The 19323-nt window shown below is 43.2% G+C and overlaps 2 protein-coding genes across 3 annotated transcripts; both read left to right on the top strand.

The window, feature by feature from the left end:
- Positions 1–225: 225 nt before the first annotated feature.
- coq3 (coenzyme Q3 methyltransferase) lies at positions 226–7582 on the top strand. Of its 2 annotated transcripts, none has more exons than XM_061255867.1 (6): positions 226–537; positions 1265–1402; positions 2629–2728; positions 3586–3828; positions 6148–6307; positions 6700–7582. In XM_061255867.1, the coding sequence occupies exons 1-6, from the start codon at positions 317–319 to the stop codon at positions 6921–6923; spliced, it is 1086 nt and encodes a 361-aa protein (XP_061111851.1). In that variant the 5' UTR covers positions 226–316; the 3' UTR covers positions 6924–7582. The 2 variants fall into 2 exon arrangements, with proteins under 2 accessions (XP_061111851.1, XP_061111842.1); XM_061255858.1 differs by having other exon boundaries at positions 1265–1414.
- Positions 7583–8458: 876 nt separating this feature from the next.
- Positions 8459–15207, top strand: faxcb (failed axon connections homolog, metaxin like GST domain containing b). Its single transcript, XM_061262854.1, has 6 exons — positions 8459–9020; positions 10329–10464; positions 10703–10899; positions 11522–11739; positions 12332–12448; positions 14089–15207. The coding sequence occupies exons 1-6, from the start codon at positions 8701–8703 to the stop codon at positions 14376–14378; spliced, it is 1278 nt and encodes a 425-aa protein (XP_061118838.1). The 5' UTR covers positions 8459–8700; the 3' UTR covers positions 14379–15207.
- Positions 15208–19323: the final 4116 nt, after the last annotated feature.

Genomic DNA, 19323 nt, shown 5'->3' with positions numbered 1-19323 from the left:
TGAACACCTGTGAATACCTCTTAGTTGCTTGTGGCAGCGTAATATCTCACGATGAGTATTGTTACTTGAAGGATTTAATGGTATTTAGGAAACATACATTTATTTTGATAATATGTTTAATGTCACAAAATGGTCGGTGATGAGGGGGAAACTCCCGAGTACTCACGAAAGTATTTGGTTCGACACTCCTAGGAACTGTTGTGTGTCTAGTAAGTAGTTCCTAGTCGAGCACTTGTTTCAGCGCAATGGCTCGGTCACATTGACAGGGCTTACCTAGCTAGCTAGTTTGAAAAGCAGAGGTTTGTTTGGGGAAATCATGTACTCAGCAAAACGTATATATTTGACGTGTCTTGGTGCTGGGGTGAAATATCAACATCTGACAAAGTCTGTGGAAGTCGCTTCGACAATCATCTATTCGCGGACCGTGTCCAGATGGGTTACGGAATATGGACACCATTCTCACAAACGGCATGGGTTCTGGAGGAATATACACCAAAGTGTCATGTCCCGTGCTATGAGGCATGCTAGCACGACTGTGTGAGTTCGCTGCATTGCTACTGTAAACTGTTCCACTCATTAAGCGTGTCGTGGGCGTGTTTTGCGGTTTTGGCCTAGTTATTCAAACCCTGATTGGATGACATCAAGTTCAGTGAATCATGGTCATAACTCAAAAACAGTCTTTGATGAATAATATGGTGTGTTCATGCTAGCTACTATAAAAAATGTATCCGTTTTGAACTCGAGATTACTTTTTAAAAGTCTAGGCGGAAGCAGACTCATTTTTGCTCACTAAAACTATATGACGTATATGGAGCTCCATTAAGTATTTTAAGTAGCAGCCAGTTGGCATTTGATTGCAATGTTCCTCTCGCTGCGCTCTTTTACTAGGCTCTTTTACGCTACGCGTATGAAACAATGCAGCCATGATGGCCACGTTTAGAAAAGGAAACAATCTTTGAAACTGCGGAATTAATGTGGTTAAGGGGGTAGTCTAAGTTACAAGTCTTGTTTGGTCTAGAGAGATGGACAATAATATATATATATATATTTGGACCAGCCATATATGTAATATCGTTGCTAAAATAATTTAAAACGAATCCAAAGGGAGGTATTGACCTTATGAAGAGAAACTGAAATGTAAAAGCTCAAGTTCCACTGTAACTGAGCTATGTTCTGTTTAGGCTAACATGATGGTCTTGTAAATGTACTTTGTCAATCCTGCACTGTGGCTGAACCTCTCCCCCTGAATGCATGGTGTACACAGTGCTCGCGCCGCGCCCCAGTCCACAGTGGACCCCAGCGAAACCAAGAAATTCCAGCTGCTCGCCGGCAAGTGGTGGGACGTGCAGGGTGAATTCGCCCCCCTCCACTCCATGAACGATCTCAGAGTCCCCTTCATACGGTGCGTGCTTGAGTAAGTGTGTCTGTGCTTGAGTAAAGTAGCACTCCCGCTCACCTGTATTCAAACACATTGGTCCGTAATCACAGAGCGTTTGTTTCACATCTCAAATTCACAACCAACAGTTATTTTTATTTCCTTTTTGAGAAAGCCCAGATGAGTTGTATGGTCTCTCACTGCTGCGGGGGTACTGTAAATGGGCCAATATGAGGTGACACTACAGCCACATTTGTGAAGCTGTCTGCTGAAATATATGAGTTTCATATTTCTCAATGCAGCTTAGGCTCAGGCAGAGACATGCCACTGAATAGAGGCCTGAGGATGTTCTGTGGATGGAGCTGTAAGGCCGGGGAACATGGAGTGCCTGTGTTAGAGAGAGAGAAGAGAGAGAAAAAGGTACAGGAAACGGGAGCAAGAAGGAAAGTCATGAAAGTGGCCAGAGGATGAAAATGTGACGGAGCGTACTTGTGTGGACCCTGTGAAAGTTGGCGTGGGGATGGGGTAACACCAGCCTAGCTGCCCCTCAGCATATTTCTATCATCCTCCAAGCCCACAGTTGTCACAGTTATTCACAACAATCCATCCCATAATGCTCTACTCCCCACCCCCCACATTCGTTGACATGACCACTGAAGTGTGTGATTAGGTGAAGTGTATCTGCAAGGTTTAGCGAGAGGTGATTTAGTCCAGCCCTCAGGGCCTGTTTAAATGAGGCCAGTGCTGCCACCGCTGCTGCTGCTGCTGCTGCTGCTGTAGTTCTTGGCTGTTTGTTTCTGGGCCTGCAATGCTGAAAGCGCAGCGGTGCAGGACATAATCCGGCGCATTAGAGGCTCGTGCTGAGACGGGGTAGGGTGGGAGAGGGAGTGAAGGTTTGGATTTCTCCTCTCTGCCCTGCTCCAGTAGCCCGTCTCGGGCGCCCGAGGTCACACATGTATAACCGTGGTACAAACACTGCGGTTTTGTTTGTGGTAATGAGGGGGGCTCGTTCAACGTTCAGCTCATTCCTTGCTCATCACCTGGGGCTGTGTATGCCTGGGTTTGCAGGGGAGGGGGGGTGGTTACTGTAATGGGTGTGGGCCACAGAGCATCACCCGGCATTTGCTGTCTGCCTTCTAAAAAATGCATTCTTGTGGTTTCTTGACAGACTAGTGTTCCAATACTTAGATTTACTGAGGATAGTGATGGCGTAATTGTCATAGTGCCTAGAAAGGTGTGACCTTTCTTTTTAGGGACAATCTGCTGAATATGCACGGAGGCCGACAGTGGGGCGGACCCCTCTCTGGGCTCAGGATACTGGACGTGGGCTGTGGAGGTGGAGTGCTCACAGAGGTACTGTCCACTGTGTGTGTGTGTGTGTGTGTGTGTGTGTGTGTGTGTGTGTGTGTGTGTGTGTGTGTGTGTGCGCGCACGCGCGCGCACGAGAATAGAATTTATGTATGTGTGTTTGTGAGTATGTTGTACTGCATGTCTGCTGGATGTATGTGTATGCAGTAGGTGGGCCAGTGTGAATCTTGTTTGTTAAAAAGTGCATGTTTTTAAAAAGATTCAGTTTACGAAGAGAATAAAGTTGCCAGATTTAATCAGATATTCATCTCACATTGCTTATTGCTGCCCTGATAGCAAATTGATCATCAGGTGAATTCACCTTTGATGCATTGGCTATGTGGATGTTTCCATGAAATTTGTGCTCATAATAAAACAGTTGCATCCTCAGGCGAAGGTCTTTTTATTGTTCTTTTTCCTTTGAGTTTGAGTGAAGCAGGCGCTGTCAGCCTTGCTCACACATTCCGAGCCGTTCGGCATCCGTCAGTGCTGCTTTGTGTCTGATGTCTACCAGAATCCCATCACCTCCGCACCCCACAGGCCTGGAGCTCCCTCTGTTTAACTTAGCAGCTGTGATTTTGACCTCCACACACCAGGGGCAGTGGTGTCAAGGGGTGTCGTGTGTGAGATAATGACGAGTGCCCCAGCATGGTTTCTGACACTGGCAAAGATCTGCTGCAGTTTTTCTGTCAAACATCTGTCAATATCTGACCTTGCATACAATGAATACATTCATTTTGCAAAGCATATGAAAGTAATGGAAAAACAGAACAATTACACACAATAAAGAGCAAAGGGAAAAGGTTTATACAGCAATTTACAGTCATAAAACAATAAACTTTCCTTCTCTTGCTCTCTCCTAGCCGCTGGGCAGACTTGGCGCAGATGTGCTAGGGATCGACCCTGTAGAGGACAGCATTCGGATGGCGGAGCTGCATGGGTCGTTTGATCCAGCCCTGATGGAGCGCGTTCAGTACCGGGCGTGCACTCTGGAGGAGCTGTCTGAGGAGGAGGCCGAAGGATTTGACGCTGTTGTGGCCTCCGAGGTGGTGGAACACCTGGCTGACTTGGACACCTTCGCCTGTTCCTGTCACCAAGTGCTAAAGGTGTGTCTGGTGACTGGCTTTCTTCACACCAGGCAGTAGTATGTTACTGCCTCAAGTACTTGTAAAAAGATGTAGTAGATACCCACAGTATCTGAACCTTGGTTGCAGATGTTCTTCATTTACACACAAAAACAGACATAAGAAATGCATAGCATTCACAGTCAGGATAATTGTATACATTTGTCCAGCTGAAAATGATTTAACTTAATTATTAACATTCATTATACATTGATTTTGAAGCGTTTTGTGTCTCATGTGTTATGGAGAAGAAAGCACACATACACTCAGTGAGCACTTTATTAGGTATTTATTAGACTTATATTTGAGACTTAAGTCTTGATGTAGACTATCCACTTAGAGGTTTGATCCGTTGCGTGTTCAGAGATGCTTTTCTTCATACCACTGTTGTAATGTGTGGTTATTTTTGTTACTATCTTCTTCCTGTCAGCTTCAACCAGTCTGGCCCTTCTCCTCTGACCTCTCATTAACAACACCTTTCTGCCCACAGAACTGCTGCTCACTGGATGTTTTTCTCAAAACTCTAGAGGCACTTATGCATGAAAATCCCAGGAGATCAGCAGTTTCTGTTGCTCAAACCACTCTATCATGCACCAATAATCATTCCACAGTCAAGTACAAGTAACAAAGTAACTCACATTTCTTCCCCATTCTGACATTTGGTATGAAAAGCAGCTGGACCTCTTGACCATGTCTGCATTCTTTTATGCATTTAGTTTCTACCACATGATTTGCTGGTTAAATATTGGCATTAACAAGCTGGTGTACAGGTCTACCTAATAACGTGCTCACTAAGTGTATGTGTGTGTGTGTGTGTGTGTGTGTGTGTGTGTGAACTAGCATGTAAAACATAAGGGATGCCTAAAAGTATAAACCAGTACCTGGCTGGATGGTAAAAGATAGTTGGTGGGAACCCATTTCATGTGCTCCTATTCAGAAAACAAGTGAGAAACGCTCAGTGCAATTTGCGGCTGTGTGGTTTTAAAACCATCTGGGATTTTGCTGTGACATCAACATTCCATGCCGGTGAGGCTTTTGTTTGGAGTTAGACATGAACTTGGGTTGGCGGTACAGAGAAAAAAGCCACCAAAGGGAGCCTGTCTCTCCATAACCTCCTCTTAATACAGCTTCATCTGGGTAAAGCCAGCTAGCTCCTCTGAGATGCAGGCCTGTTTGTGTGTGTGTTCATGTGGTGAACATCAGCCTCCTGAAATCTGCCATCGTATTTATCAGAGTTTACCGTCTGATATTTTAATCCTGCCAGCATAGAGTTTTCAAGACAGGCTGAGTTTAAACTACCAGTAAGAAAGATGTAGTAAAAGAAGTGAATGCCATCTGATCCTTTCTGCATTTGCATGATGTCAACGTGTATTTTACTAGTTATGGATTTGATGCTTTAACCTGTGGGAGAACCTATGCCCTTGTAAATCGCTTTGGAAAAATGTAAATGTGTGCAGAGTAGTGCATTCTGTCATATTTTCTAAATCTGTGTTTCTGTCTAATGTTAATGCCCCTGTTGCCTTTCATTAGTTCTTTCTCGATTGCTGTTGTTTCTGTCCTAGACATGTGTCACTAAGAGTGAGTTTAAATTGTCAGGCAGCTGTAGTGGCGGTTTGATAGGGAGATGGGGCTATAATTAAAGGGAAATGTAGAGGCCTGCTTCAGACTGACAGACTCAGCAGGCCTCAGTTTGGCCACTTTGCTGGTGCTGATTTGGATTGGTTCTGACCCACAGTGGGGTTGGTACAGATGTACCCCTGATAAAGACTGACAAAGAATTTAGAATATAAATACAAGAATATATTCTACTCCTAAAATCTTAATTAGAGAAGAAGTACTTGGTATTAGTTTCACAAGACAGCCTGAATGTGTGCCGCCAGTATTTTTTTATATTCCTGGTATGTATTGGTATGTAATGTATTCACTACTATGTTTATATTTGCAGTATATCATACATTGCAAGCCATTGATATGTTAACCATTCCAACCTCCTCTGCTTTACTGAATGCCGCAGGAAATAAGTCTGCTTTACTTTTTTTGGTATTTTATGCATATACCACGGCTGGTTATGGAGATTTGCCATCCTGTTGGTTTTCACTCCCCTAACCCTAACAAAATGCACTGCATTCAACAGCTAGAGATCTCATTGATCTGCTAATGAGTAGAATCAGCCAAATTATGGTTGAAATGAAAACCTACAGGAAGGTAGATCACCAGGGGTTGGGCACCTTTGGTTTGTACTGTATACTGCACTCTATTCTGGCTTCTTATTCTACTGTCTTCCTTGTGTGGACCTTACAGCCAGGAGGGTCCCTCTTCATCACCACCATCAGCAAGACCAACCTTTCCTACGCGCTGGCCATTGTGGCAGCCGAGCAGATCCTCCGCATTGTGCCAAGCGGGACACATGACTGGGAGAAGTTCATCAGCCCAGTCGACCTGGAGCGCCTGCTAGAGTCTAGTGAGTCTTCCAATGCATTTGTTCTGTTTCTTTCCCTTGTTTTAATAATATGGTGACCAACATGGGGGTAATAATCTCCAATTCCTAAACAAATTTGAAATATCCAATGACTATTTGTAGCCATGGTCATGCATGACCCCTTGTTGCTAGTTTGGACGAGTGTAAACATCCGTACCTCTTCGGAAACACACCCGGCCAATGGGGGTTGCTAGAGTCTACAGTCAACTCTGGGATGCTCCGGATGTGATCCCAGACCATTGGGTTCACCACAGCATGATGCCTTAACTGAATGAGCCACCCAGCAACCCACTAATGCTTCCATGTCTGTCTTTGACCATGTTTGGCACTGCATTACTGCTGTATGACTGCTTCGTCTCTCTCCCATGTCACAGGTGGCTTCTTTGTGGAGTCTGTCCGTGGCATGCTGTTGAACCCGGTGACTGGATCCTGGAGTTGGATTGAGAGCACTGCCATCAACTACGCCCTCCATGCGGTGAAGCAGAGGGAGGAGCCGCAGCCTGACTATGCCCAGTCAGCCGCCGAGACCGAGGGCCACACGAGCGAGCCTGAAGCCAGAGCTGGAGGGCCACCTGGACCAGGGGCCGGGCACAACTGAGAACTTTCTGCTGCAAAGAGACAGATAATTCAGCCACTGCCCACACAGTGCTGGGACAACAGAGAGAAGAAAGCTGAGTGCTGTCAGTACTCTGCTGTCTGTGTGATGATGATGGGGAGAAAGTGCTTGAGAGACTGTTAAGGCAGTGTTATTTAGGGAGGGATAAGATGGATTGGTGCCAAATATTGGTCCCTATACACTCCATGGAGTGGAAATGGCAGATTTATGCTGTTGCCTTCATTTTCCCTTTCAAACCCATTTCAAAGTGATACTAGAGGTGCTGTACGACGTTTACTGCACATTTGGAAGGCCTGCCTCGATCTCAGCCAGCCTGGCTCAGTGGTGTCCTGTGTTGTGTTTGTAGGCCTATGGAAATCGATCTCCCTGATAGCCAGAGGCACTATTACAACCACAGAGGGATTGCCGTGATCCGTTTCCGTTTGTTCTCCTTCAGGAGCTAACCATGCTAACGGGTTATACCGTGCGAATTGGCAGTACCCGAGTGCATATCTCTCGGCAACAGTAATACAATGAGTTTGTCAGGAAACGGATGAAAAATACCATGAATGATCCCAGTTTACCGAAGAGATCTGTACTTAGCTGTGTGGCAATGTGTTTAATTTCCATTTCCATTTCAATAAAAGTTATATAAAAGGCTATATTTCGTGTCTGATAGTGGTTGGGTGCATCACTTCATATTTTATGAATTATCAGTTTTACAACTTCCCTAAAAAATATATTTCTTATTTTAAGCAATTTAATTTTTAAAACAATGCAGCGAATGGATCAGTCACCGATCGGAAAGTGAGACGGAACATCTTCTAGGCTATACGGAAATTAAGGTAGCCTATTGTAGGCAATAGATTTAACGTTACTGAGAGTATAGCTTTTCCATTCCTCTTCCGCCTTTTATCGACATATTGTAGCTGTTTCCCTTGCAAGCTATATCATTGTTTTGGAAAATGTACGGTGCTCAATAGGGGATTCGTCAGAGGTAGCATGGAAATCCCTCGAGTGGGAACTGATGCTCTGGCAACTGCCCTTACCAGATTACCTTTACGAAACGTGCACTTCTTAAAACAATAGTGGAGCCTCACCATGAATGTTGAGTCTTACTTTGTTCGACCAAGATGCTGGCTATGAATGCCTCAAGGGATGAACTTATAAGTAAACCTACCCCTCAGAAAACGCGACAAGTGTAAACGTATTTGATAAATGAGACATTGTTCTGTTTTTATGTAAGGTATTCAATCGGCCAATATAATGCGTAAAGCAGCATAGCTTTTAGAATTGGTAAAGATTGTGCTTATACCGCGAAACAATTGGGAGCCAAGTGCATGTCCTATAGGCTGTGCCATAGGAATAATAATAATCGTAATATAAGTTATTCAAGTAATGTTATTTTGTGTCTTAAATGTTTTATTGCAGTAGGCTATAGCTATTGGGCTATAGGCAATCCGTAGCCGAATGTTTTACGACGGGCGGTAATAATTTCGGTTGTGCCATAATAAAGTATTACTGGTTCATACAACTGTATCTATAAAGAAAACGGCGGTCCTCTGGCAGAATGTTTCCCGAGAAATGTAGGTTGCTTTTCTTCCGCGCATCACACGAGACGCGATCGTGGTGTGACATCACACATTTCAGTTGGAACACATCCAATCCCCTGCAGAGGATGCTGGGCGTGATGCGGGAAGTACTATCAACAGCACGGGAATTGTTCCCGCATCTTGTCCACAAAACAAGGGTTACGATGGTTTAATATCTAGGCCAATCTATGCTATCGATGAAGCCGGAGGGGTTTGAGAACGGAAGCAAAAGGCGTGTCAGAAGGACAATGTATTGGGGGTTTGGGTTCTCCTCTTCCCGGCCGTGCGTCGTTGATCTTGGCCGGAATCAGAGCTTCTCCTTCGGGTTGTGTGACTCCGATGAGAACTACTCATTTTATGGCTACATTGTTGCCTTCCCTCTGCAGGACTACAGTGGGATTATGTCGGGGCTGGGATCCGACTCATGGTGGAAGAGAACCCTTTATTTGGCTGGTGGCGCCTTGCTAGCCGCCGCTGCCTATCTCATACACGAGCTGCTGGCTATCAGGTACAAGAAATGCGGGGGATGTCATTTATTTTGGCTAGTGTGCTACTCTCGTGCTGACGTTTGTGTATGACCCGGTCGACGTTTGAGTGCATGATTTATGTGTATATATAAATTCAGTCCATTTGATTAGACGTTTATGCAGCTTGTGTATTTTAACACAATACCATGGGTATTTCTTATTGACATTCTTACAATGATATCCTTCATTGTTTTCATTAATTGTAAATGATACATATAGGCTAGCCTTTTACTTGATGGAACAGTGGTGGGTGGGGTGTTTAGGCACATACAGGAGTGAATGGGTCTACGGGATGAGTGTCTGCCCATATGAAGTTCCTCCAGTTCTGTCTAAGATACAGTACTTTCCATGATATGATATATATATATCCCCCCAACATTCTGGAGAATCACAAATAATTTCAGAGATGTTATTGAATAATTTGTGTTCAAATACTGTCAGATGTACCTTTCTGTCTTCAGCTGAAGGACAGTAGGCTTTGGAGCCTAGAATGTCCTTTTCAGGCTCTTCCCTGGAGTCACTCTACAGTCCTTCAGATAAAAAAAAACATTAATAATAATAGGGATGAATACTAGGGATCAGCACACTAGTTGGAGCCTGGGCAATTATAGGATGATTTGAGGCCTGCAGTTGATGCTGAGCCCTATTGGTGATGATCGGCATTGCTGTTCTCACCCAAACACTTCCAGAGTTGTTTAATTTTCCTTCAAAGTCAAACCAGTTTCTCTTGCCTTGGCACAACAGTAATCTGATCTAGAAACCAGATTTATAAAACTCTTATAAGGACCAGGCTCAAATTCCACCAGTCTGTTGTAATATCAAAGCATATAATGACTAAACTTTGCCAAGTTTTTTTTTTATTTCAAATATTTATTTATCCAAGTTATAACAGAATAGTTGGTTCAGTTATTAAAAAACCTCTATTTTCAAAAGAGGAAACAAGACTTTAAAAAAATAATAATTATTGGGTATTGGGGTCCTACACTAGGCTGGTGCTCAGGCTTTCACTCTCCCTGTGTGTGTGTGTGTGTGTTGGCAGGTGGGGCTCAAGTTACATTTAATCCAGCCTCCCTCTTGCTTCTGGTAGTAGCCAGCAGGAAAATGGCCTCTGGGAATGAACCGTATGTCTGCCATACTGGAAAAGCAGATGGTTTCTAACATGATTTTGTACTTGTTTTAATGTGGGTGAGTGTGTCAGTGAGTCAGAGACCGATCAGGATAAGCTAATGGAGGTGCTAATATCGTGTTCCATTTGAGCTGAGAGAGGCATGCTATGTGTCACTCTGCAGGAAGGAGCAGGAACTGGACTCCAAAGATGCCATCATTCTCCACCAGTTCTCCCGGCCCAGTCATGGGGTCCCCAGCCTCTCCCCCTTCTGCCTGAAGATGGAGACTTACCTGCGCATGGCAGGCCTGCCCTATCAGGTGTGCTAGGCTAGTGCTTATGCTTTCACTCTGCCTGTGTGTGTGTATGTTTGTATGACTATGTGTGTATATGTGTGTGTGTATGTGTGTGTGTAATCACTGGGTGTTCTCCACTCCCCCTCCCTAATGGTTTAACTGGTAATGAGTTCAGCTTGGATTCATGCTTTGATAATGACCATTTGATAATGATAGATTACTGATACGCTTCAGTCTGAAATGACATGTTTTCTGTCTGCAGAATTATTTCGATGGGAAGCTGTCTCCTCAGGGTAAGATGCCCTGGATTGAGTACAACAGCCAGCAGGTGTCAGGCACGGAGTTCATCATTGACTTCCTGGAGGAGCAGCTGGGAGTGAACCTCAACAAGAGCCTGAGCCCCCAGGAGAGAGCAGTGTCCCAGACCATCACTAGGATGGTGGAGGAGCACTTATACTGGTCAGTGTCATATGCTCTGTGACTGCAGACGTCCACACATACCAGAGAAACACTGATACAGGTGTGAGCTGCACATATAGTAGGCATTCCTTCACACGCTGGAGAGTCTCCCTCTCACACACACATAAACACACACAGAGTTGCAGTTATATAACACACACATTCCTCACTGAACCTCATGCATTTCCAACAAGCTGCTCAATAACCCCCTGCCTGAAGCAGATTGTGTGGCCATGTACAATTCTGTCACGGTCTCTCTTAGATCATAAAGAAGCTACCTGTTAAGCCTGTGAATAGATGTAAAGATGTAACAAGTCAGTTTGTTTGGGCCCCTATTGCCTTTCTCCCTCATCAGTAAATTATCCATATTTCACACTTATTCAGTCTGCCTTTCAGTGTGCTTGATGTATTTCATCATGACACATTTAATCATTTTTCATCAATAAAAAAAGAAAATAATAATACAGGTTCAAAAAGCATTTAAGAAACTATTTGCTCCTTTTTATAATGGATTGCATGTACATGGCACGTTCACATAAGTTCTTCTGTCTAAAAGCATGTGTGTGTATATGTGGGTTTGTATGTCTTTGTGTTTTTTTGTCTTTGTCTGTGTGTGTCTCAGGACCATAGCATACAGTCAGTGGGTGGACAACCTGGAGATAACTCAGGAGATGCTGGGGTTTACTGGGCCCCTGAGTGACCTGCTGAAGTGGATCTTCAGCCGCCTGACCAGCAGCATCGTGAGGCGAGAGATGTATAGCCACGGCATTGGACGCTTTTCCAGGGAGGAGGTGTACGCCCTGATGGAGAGAGACATGCGCACGCTGGCCACCTTCCTGGGTACTGGGGGAAGGGGGGTTTGACCACAGTGGTCATACAGAGTGTTCTCTGTCGCTCTCCGTTTTCTGTATGGATGATATAACACTGCTTTAGCTGCCTGTTGTTACTGTTCTCTGCTGGTGGAATAAGTGTACTACACCATGTCATTCCAGCACAGCACACACACATAATTACAACCAAAATATTTCAGCCCACAAACAACTTAATGAGAGAATACCTTTCAGGTGACCCGGCCCTTAAATGGAAATGTTAATTAAAATGTAGCATGACACATTAAAAATTAAAAATACTTTTTTAACAGAGCAACTGGTTTCAGTGTCCTCCGGAAATTGTACACTGAATTGTACATTTGTTTTCTTGTGTAACATTATCTCAGACTTAACCCCCTCAAGTTTAGGAACCTGAAGTTTCAGAACCACCTGCTTTAGAAACACAAAAACAAGGATAATTGAATAGGATGCTGATTTCTCCCTCCTTTATTTCATTTGATGCGTGCACTTTCTCTCCTCCCTGTTGTATGTATTCCTGTTGTGAAGGAATGCTCATTCTTTGTGAAGGTATTGTAACTTTGGCGCTGATGTTCTTGCTGCAGGTGATAAGAAGTACATCATGGGGCAGAAAATGTCAACTGTGGACGCCACAGTGTTTAGCCACCTCTCCCAGGCCATGTGGACCCTGCCCGGGACATGGCCTGAAGAGCTGATCCAAGGTGAGGTCACCAACACTTTCACTTCCTGACTTAAACCGGTGTGTTGGAAGCATTTGTCTTTGGATGTGTGTGACACCTTGTTTTGCTCTAAGTACTTAGAGTAGTAGTGAGTATAGTACTTATACAGTTATACAATCATACCATTGTAACTTCTCAATATAGATTTCGTATATACAGTAAAACCCCACTATAATGCAATAAGAGCAGTCCATAAAAATTCAAGTGTGTAAAATGCGGGGTTGCGCTATGGTTATAGTGGTTAATGAAAAATGTATGCATTATAAGGCCAAACTCATACACATGAGATACATTTACTTCCATTAATTTTTTCTAATTAAATTACATTTTCAATAAGAAAAACATGAAGCATATGACTGATGTTTAACTTTATAACCTACACACATTACCACACATAAACATAATTTAAATCCACAGGAAATAGAGCAATTATTACCAAAAGAATTTGCATGTGACAAATGTAACCACAGCCTACATGAAACCTTTCCAGACATGACAGTGAAACTGCTAAAAATAATTTTGGTTTGCAGTACCAAAATACTGTTCCACCAATTACCATGCCATAAGTAGCAATGCTGGGTGCTATATAGAAACTCATAACTTTACTCAGATAATAAACATCTTCATCAGGACATCATTACATCTTTTATCACAGACATTTATTGTATAAATATATACACCCTCATATCCTACCCTTCACTCTACAGACTTTATAATAACTGTTCTTTTACCCTCAATGGATCTTCTGCACTGTACGTTTTTTCACCTGGCCCTCATCTGCTTTTCTAGACATCACCTTTTCACCTTCTCTGCAGTACCATGCCCAATAATCTGACCCTCTTCTGCTCTGCTGCCTTTTCACCTGTTTCAACTGTATTTCCTCAAATATTCAAATATTTTCAAAGACATTTATTTTCAGTACTGTTCATGTACTGTTTTAACATGTCATAGATACAGTAAAAATGACTAAGAGGAGTATTCAGCTCAAATATATTTACAGTCGGTTGCCTGAGAACAAGGAAAATGCCGTTTACTGGTTATACTTGACTGATATATTCTGTCCAAGTGCAGTTGAACAATGGCTCCACTAGATGGGGGTCATAGACTTTCTAATGATTTTCAGTGGCGGATGGTTTAGTCCTTCATAACGAGCTTTACAATGAACAAGTTCTTGAGGAATTGCACTTTTAGTTCTACTATTTTCTGAAGGCTAAAGAAAAGGTTTTTGTCCCATTTTATCAGTCTACGGTAGTGCCCTCTTTTCAATATAAACTGAAGGACTCATATTGTTTAGTGACAACCAAATTCACAGTCCCATTATTACTCGCTGACATTGAATTTTTCTGATAGGTTGTACAGATGCCTTCTTCAGGTCCAGCTTAGTACTAGACCTTCTGTAGACTTACCGTAGTTTCATTATATACATTTTGATTATTGGTTGGACTCATTATAGGACTGTTATAGACATGACTCACTGGAGCTCACGATAGACTTTCAGGTAAAAGTTTCTATGGACCAAATTGTAGGCAATAATAGATGTAGCCTTGTGGACTCCTTATCCACAGAGTCTCTGTATATGTAGCGAGTGTTATGTGCGCTGTGTGGTGGTCACCTGCGTGCAGATGAGCTGGTGAACCTGGCCATGTACTGCGAGCGGATTCGCCGGCGCTTCTGGCCGGAGTGGCTGGCGGACTGCGACGGCTCCTCCTCAGACGACGTGAGCGAGGACAGCGGGGCCCCCTCCCAGCTGCTGGACTTCTGGCTCTTCTCTCCCGCCGGGACCTCCGAAGAGGAGGCCACGGACTGCAGCCTCTCCTGCTCTGTGACGCCCGACTCGGACCGCAGCGCCGCTACGCCCTCCGACTCCCACGCGGACACGGACGCCTCCGAACACGAGCAGGATGAGTGTTAACGCTGCCCCCGCGTGCCACGCGGCCCTGGGGTGTATGTCACCCACCGCAGGAGGTGGACAGGTCTTTTTAAATGTTTGTTTAATTTTGTATACAGTGCCTGCTTGAGCTTTCAGCAACTGGCACAGCTGGAGTTAGGAGTGATGTCACTCAGCTGAGCGCCAGGGCGGGGCTTGGGTTCAGGGGCGGGGGGAGCCCTGTTGCTGGGCAGAGCAGTGTTAAATGAGCAATGTTAAACATCCGGTCAGTGATGGTGACCACTGCCAATGAATAGGACCATCTTGCTTTTACATTTTCCTACTTGAATACTTGAAGTAAACAAGACTTATGTTGTAATATTTCTTTTATACACCATTTTAGCTTGATACATATTCTCAATCTCCTGTGAAATGAACCTTTTGAATGGATCAGTAATATAATTTAAGAAGTACTACGCGTATGTGTCTGTCTGTCTGTCTGTTTGTTTAATTGAAAACCTGAGGAATTAGCAGAGCTCTTTCTGCGACCCTTGCAGGTTTTTGTGTGTTTGAGTGTTATTTTGACACACCCTGTGGGTGTTTGATTTAGAAACAGCAGAAATGTTCCTGAGATACTGGCAGCTCTGTTCCAATCATTTTGATATCAGTTCTGCTCATTAGCAGAGTCTTATTACACAATTATTGTTATGTGTGTTTAAGCACTGTACTGTAGATGCAAAATTGTATATGAACTAAGAAGTGATAAGACTTATGAATATACAATAAGCTAGATAAGTTTAGACATTGTGTAAAAATGCCCATAATATATTTCATTAAATAGAGCTGTGACAATTGTATCAAGAAGTATTCTTAATATTTGCAATGTGTATTGATTTTTTGTTTTGTGTGTGTGGGTGTGCTTGGTGGATGCCAGCATTTATGTATTATATATTTAATGTCCACTTGATAACGCAAATAACCTGCCACTCCAAAAGCTAATCATGTGGCTGAAACTCAATATATATAATGTATGCAGACAGTTTTATTGACCTTAGAAATAAGAAGTATTGATGTATTGAAATAGATATTACATTCAGTGGCCTCTTTATTAAGTACACCTGCTTGTTAATGCAAATAGCCTGCTCCTCTGAACGGCAAATCATTTGGCTGGCACTCAGTATACAGTATAAAGCATGCAAGCTTGGCAAAGAGGTTTATTTGCTGTTAGAATGGACAAGACACATGATCTAAGTGACTTCCACACACTACAGTCTGTAGAGTTTACAGAGAATTGAATGCAAGTGAAATAAACAAAAAACCATCCAGTGAATGGCAGTTCTGTGGGCGAAAAGACCTTGTTAACGAGAGGTCGGTGGAAAAAGGGTCAGACTCGTTAAGGCTAACGGAAAGGTGACATGCTTAAAGAACAGTGGTGTGCAGAAGGGCGTCACTGAATGCACAACGCATTGTTTCATGTAACAGGGCTACAGCAGTAGAAGACCACGGCAGGTTTCACTCCTGTCAACTAAGAACAGGATGATGAGGCTACAATGGGTACGGGGACTCAAAAGCTGAATGGTTGAAGATTGGAAAGATGTTGCCTGTGAGGAATCTTGATTACTGCTGCTACAGTACATGCCGATGGTAGGTTCAGAATTTGGCGTAAACAGCGTTGATCTGTCAAGCCTCAAATCAGCAGTGCAGGCTGATGGTAGGTTCAGAATTAGGCGTAAACAGCGTGGATCTGTCAAGCCTCAAATCAGCAGTGCAGGCTGATGGTAGGTTCAGAATTTGGCGTAAACAGCGTTGATCTGTCAAGCCTCAAATCAGCAGTGCAGGCTGATGGTGGTGGTATTATGGTGTGGGGAATGCTTTCTTGACACTTAGGCCCCTTAATACCAACTGAGCATAATTTGAATGCCACAGTATGCCTAAGCATTGTTGCTGACTGTGTGAATCCCTTCATGGCCAGAGTCTACACTTTTTCAAATAAATACTTCCAGCTGGATAATGTGCCATGTTACAAAGCACACATCATCTCAAGCTGGTTCCATGAAGATGACAGTGACTTCAGTTTACTCTAAAAATTCTGGCTGTTCTGGAGGCACAATTGGGGTCCTAGATATGTGGTGGTCCCTGGTGGGTATATAGATGTACTTAATAAAGTGGCCACTAAGTGCAGGTTTGTCTGAATGCATATAAAATTTGCATTTAGTGTACATAGTACTGTGCAAAAGTCTAAATACATTACTATGAAGAGCATTACTTTCTGTTACTTTATTTAATGAGATACAAAAATCTGACACTGACACAAAAATGTTCTACTGACACACTAATGTAGAAAATAAAGTAGTAAACATCTAAGACCAAATTGATATAAAAAAGGCTTTTGCACAGTACTGCATGTATGCATAATGGGTATGGTATTTATAGTGCATATGTTATACATTCTACAAGTAGGGAGATACGTAGAGTGTGTATAGTACAGGTATGGAGTGTATACAGTGATAGTGCAGGCAAAGTGTGTAATTTGTTTATAGGTAGTGTATAGAATGTTTATAGTGTTTATAATGTTTATAGATAGGTTACAATGTGTGTACATTATATTCACTCAGTGACCATTTTATTAGGTAGACCTGTATACCAGCTTGTTAATGCAAATATTTAATCATCAGCCAATCACGTGGCAGCAACTAAATATATAAAAGCATTCAGACGTGGTCAAGAGATTCAGCTGTTTTTCAGACCAAGTGTCAGAATGGGGAAGAAATGTGATCTAAGTGACCGTGGAAGGATTGTTGGAGCCAGACATGATTTGAATATCTCAGAAACTGCTGATCATCTGGAATTTTCACACACAACAGTCTCAAGAGTTTGCAGAGAATGGTGCTAAAAACAAAAAACATCTAGTGAGCAGCTGTTCTGTGGGCAGAAATGCATTGTTAATGAGAGAGGTCGGAGGAGAAGGGCCAGACTGGTTAAAGCTGACAGGAAGGTGACAGTAACACAAATAACCATGCATTACAACAGTGGTATGCAGAAGAACATCTCTGAACACAAAACATGTTAAACCTCTAAGTGCATAGCCTACAGCAGCAGAAGATTTAATACGTCAAAAAAAAAGAAATGCAACAAAAACAAATAAATACATAATAAAGTGCTCACTGAGTGTATAATGAGTGTATGGGCTATGTGTATACAGTAGGTATAATGAATGTATGGGCTATGTGTATTCAGTAGGTATCGTGTGTAGGGTATGTATAGTGATAAGTACATATAGTGTGTCTATGGGGCATGTGTATACAGTAGATATAACGAGTGCCTGTAGTACATTTAGTGTGTGTATGGGGCAAGTGTATACAGTAGGTGTAGTGAATGAATAGGGTATGTATAGAGAGTGTATGGGGCAAGTGTATACAGTAGGTATAGTGAGTCTATTGGGTATGTATAGGCAATGTATGGGCTGTGTGTATACAGTAGGTATAGTGAGCCTATAGGGTATGTATTGTGGGTGTATGGGCTATGTGTATACAGTAGGTATAGTGAGTGGATGGGCTACATGTATACAGTAGGTATAGAGAGCGTATAGGGTATGTATAGTGGGTGTATTGGCTATGTGTATACAGTAGGTATAGTGAGTGGATGGGCTATGTGTATACAGTAGGTATAGTGAGCATATAGGGTATGTATAGTGAGTGGATGGGCTACATGTATACAGTAGGTATAGAGAGTGTATAGGGTATGTATAGGGAGTGAATGGGCTACATGTATACAGTAGGTATAGAGAGCATATAGGGTATGTATAGTGAGTGGATGGCCTACATGTATACAGTAGGTATAGTGAGTGGATGGGCTACATGTATACAGTAGATATATTGGATTTATGGGCTACATGTATACAGTAGGTATAGTGATGCTGTACTGCAGCTCTCAGGCTGTGCTCATGCTGTTGAATGGCGGGGGTCCAGCTGATTAAGAAGCTGCCAGGCGCTGGAGGCGTAATGGAGCGGGAGGCGGAGCGCTGTGCAGGGAGAGGGACATGGATCAGGAACCAGGCTCCCATGGGACGGAGCAGGTGCAGCCTGTGAGCGAGGCCTTTGGGCCCGATGGGGCAGCCAGAGCTTAAAACAATCTGCAGCTCTTTTTAATTTGGGTTTGTGCTTGCCCGACCTCTCTCTCCCTCGCTCTCTCTCTCTCTCTCTCCCTCTCTCTCTCTCTGTCGCGCTCTCTCTCCCTCTCAGAGCCTTGCACTGAGGGGCAGAGAGAGACTGAAATTAAAAAGGAAACTCCCATGGTACCAAAACAAATTAGAGCAAACAAATTACACCAAGTCAACAGATAAACACTGCAGCATCTGTCAATCTGGCCTGAAGGAGACGGTGGCAACCACAACTGCCACCCTCACACAAACACACTGACAAAGCTTCATATGCAGAATGCACACACAAACCTATGCACACATACACACACACAAATGTAGACGCCACCACATACACACAGACCCACACATACACACAGGAGTATCGTTTACATGCACACTCTGACACATGCTAACAAGAGTACCCTTTACATACACAGACACAAACTGAGTTACCCTTACAAGTACGCACACAGTCACATACAAACAGAGGTACCCTTGGCCTTTACACACTTCCTATATGTAATACAGGGCTTCAGTTTAGTGTCATCAATTATGGTCATCAATCCATATGTCAGTCTGAGACTTACCACTTTCCTGCAATCAATTAATTTGAATCTATAAACATGTATACAGTGAATGTTTCTGAATTGATTTATCTGTTATTACACTGTTCAGAATGCTCACAGTTTTATTATTGTATTATTATTGTTCAGTGCAACAGGCCTTTCCTCCAAGGGTGAAAGGTCATCAAGTGTGCTATACGTGGGGGAATAAACCGGATTTATGAACAGGATGGCATTTGGGACGTTGTTCAGACTTCTCAAGGTTTCATCGTTCTAAGTATCTGTT

Source organism: Conger conger, chromosome 1, assembly GCF_963514075.1.
Source record: "Conger conger chromosome 1, fConCon1.1, whole genome shotgun sequence".
Classification (NCBI taxonomy): domain Eukaryota; kingdom Metazoa; phylum Chordata; class Actinopteri; order Anguilliformes; family Congridae; genus Conger; species Conger conger.
Note: the sequence above shows the minus strand (reverse complement) of the source record. Positions and strands in the feature narration are given on the sequence as shown.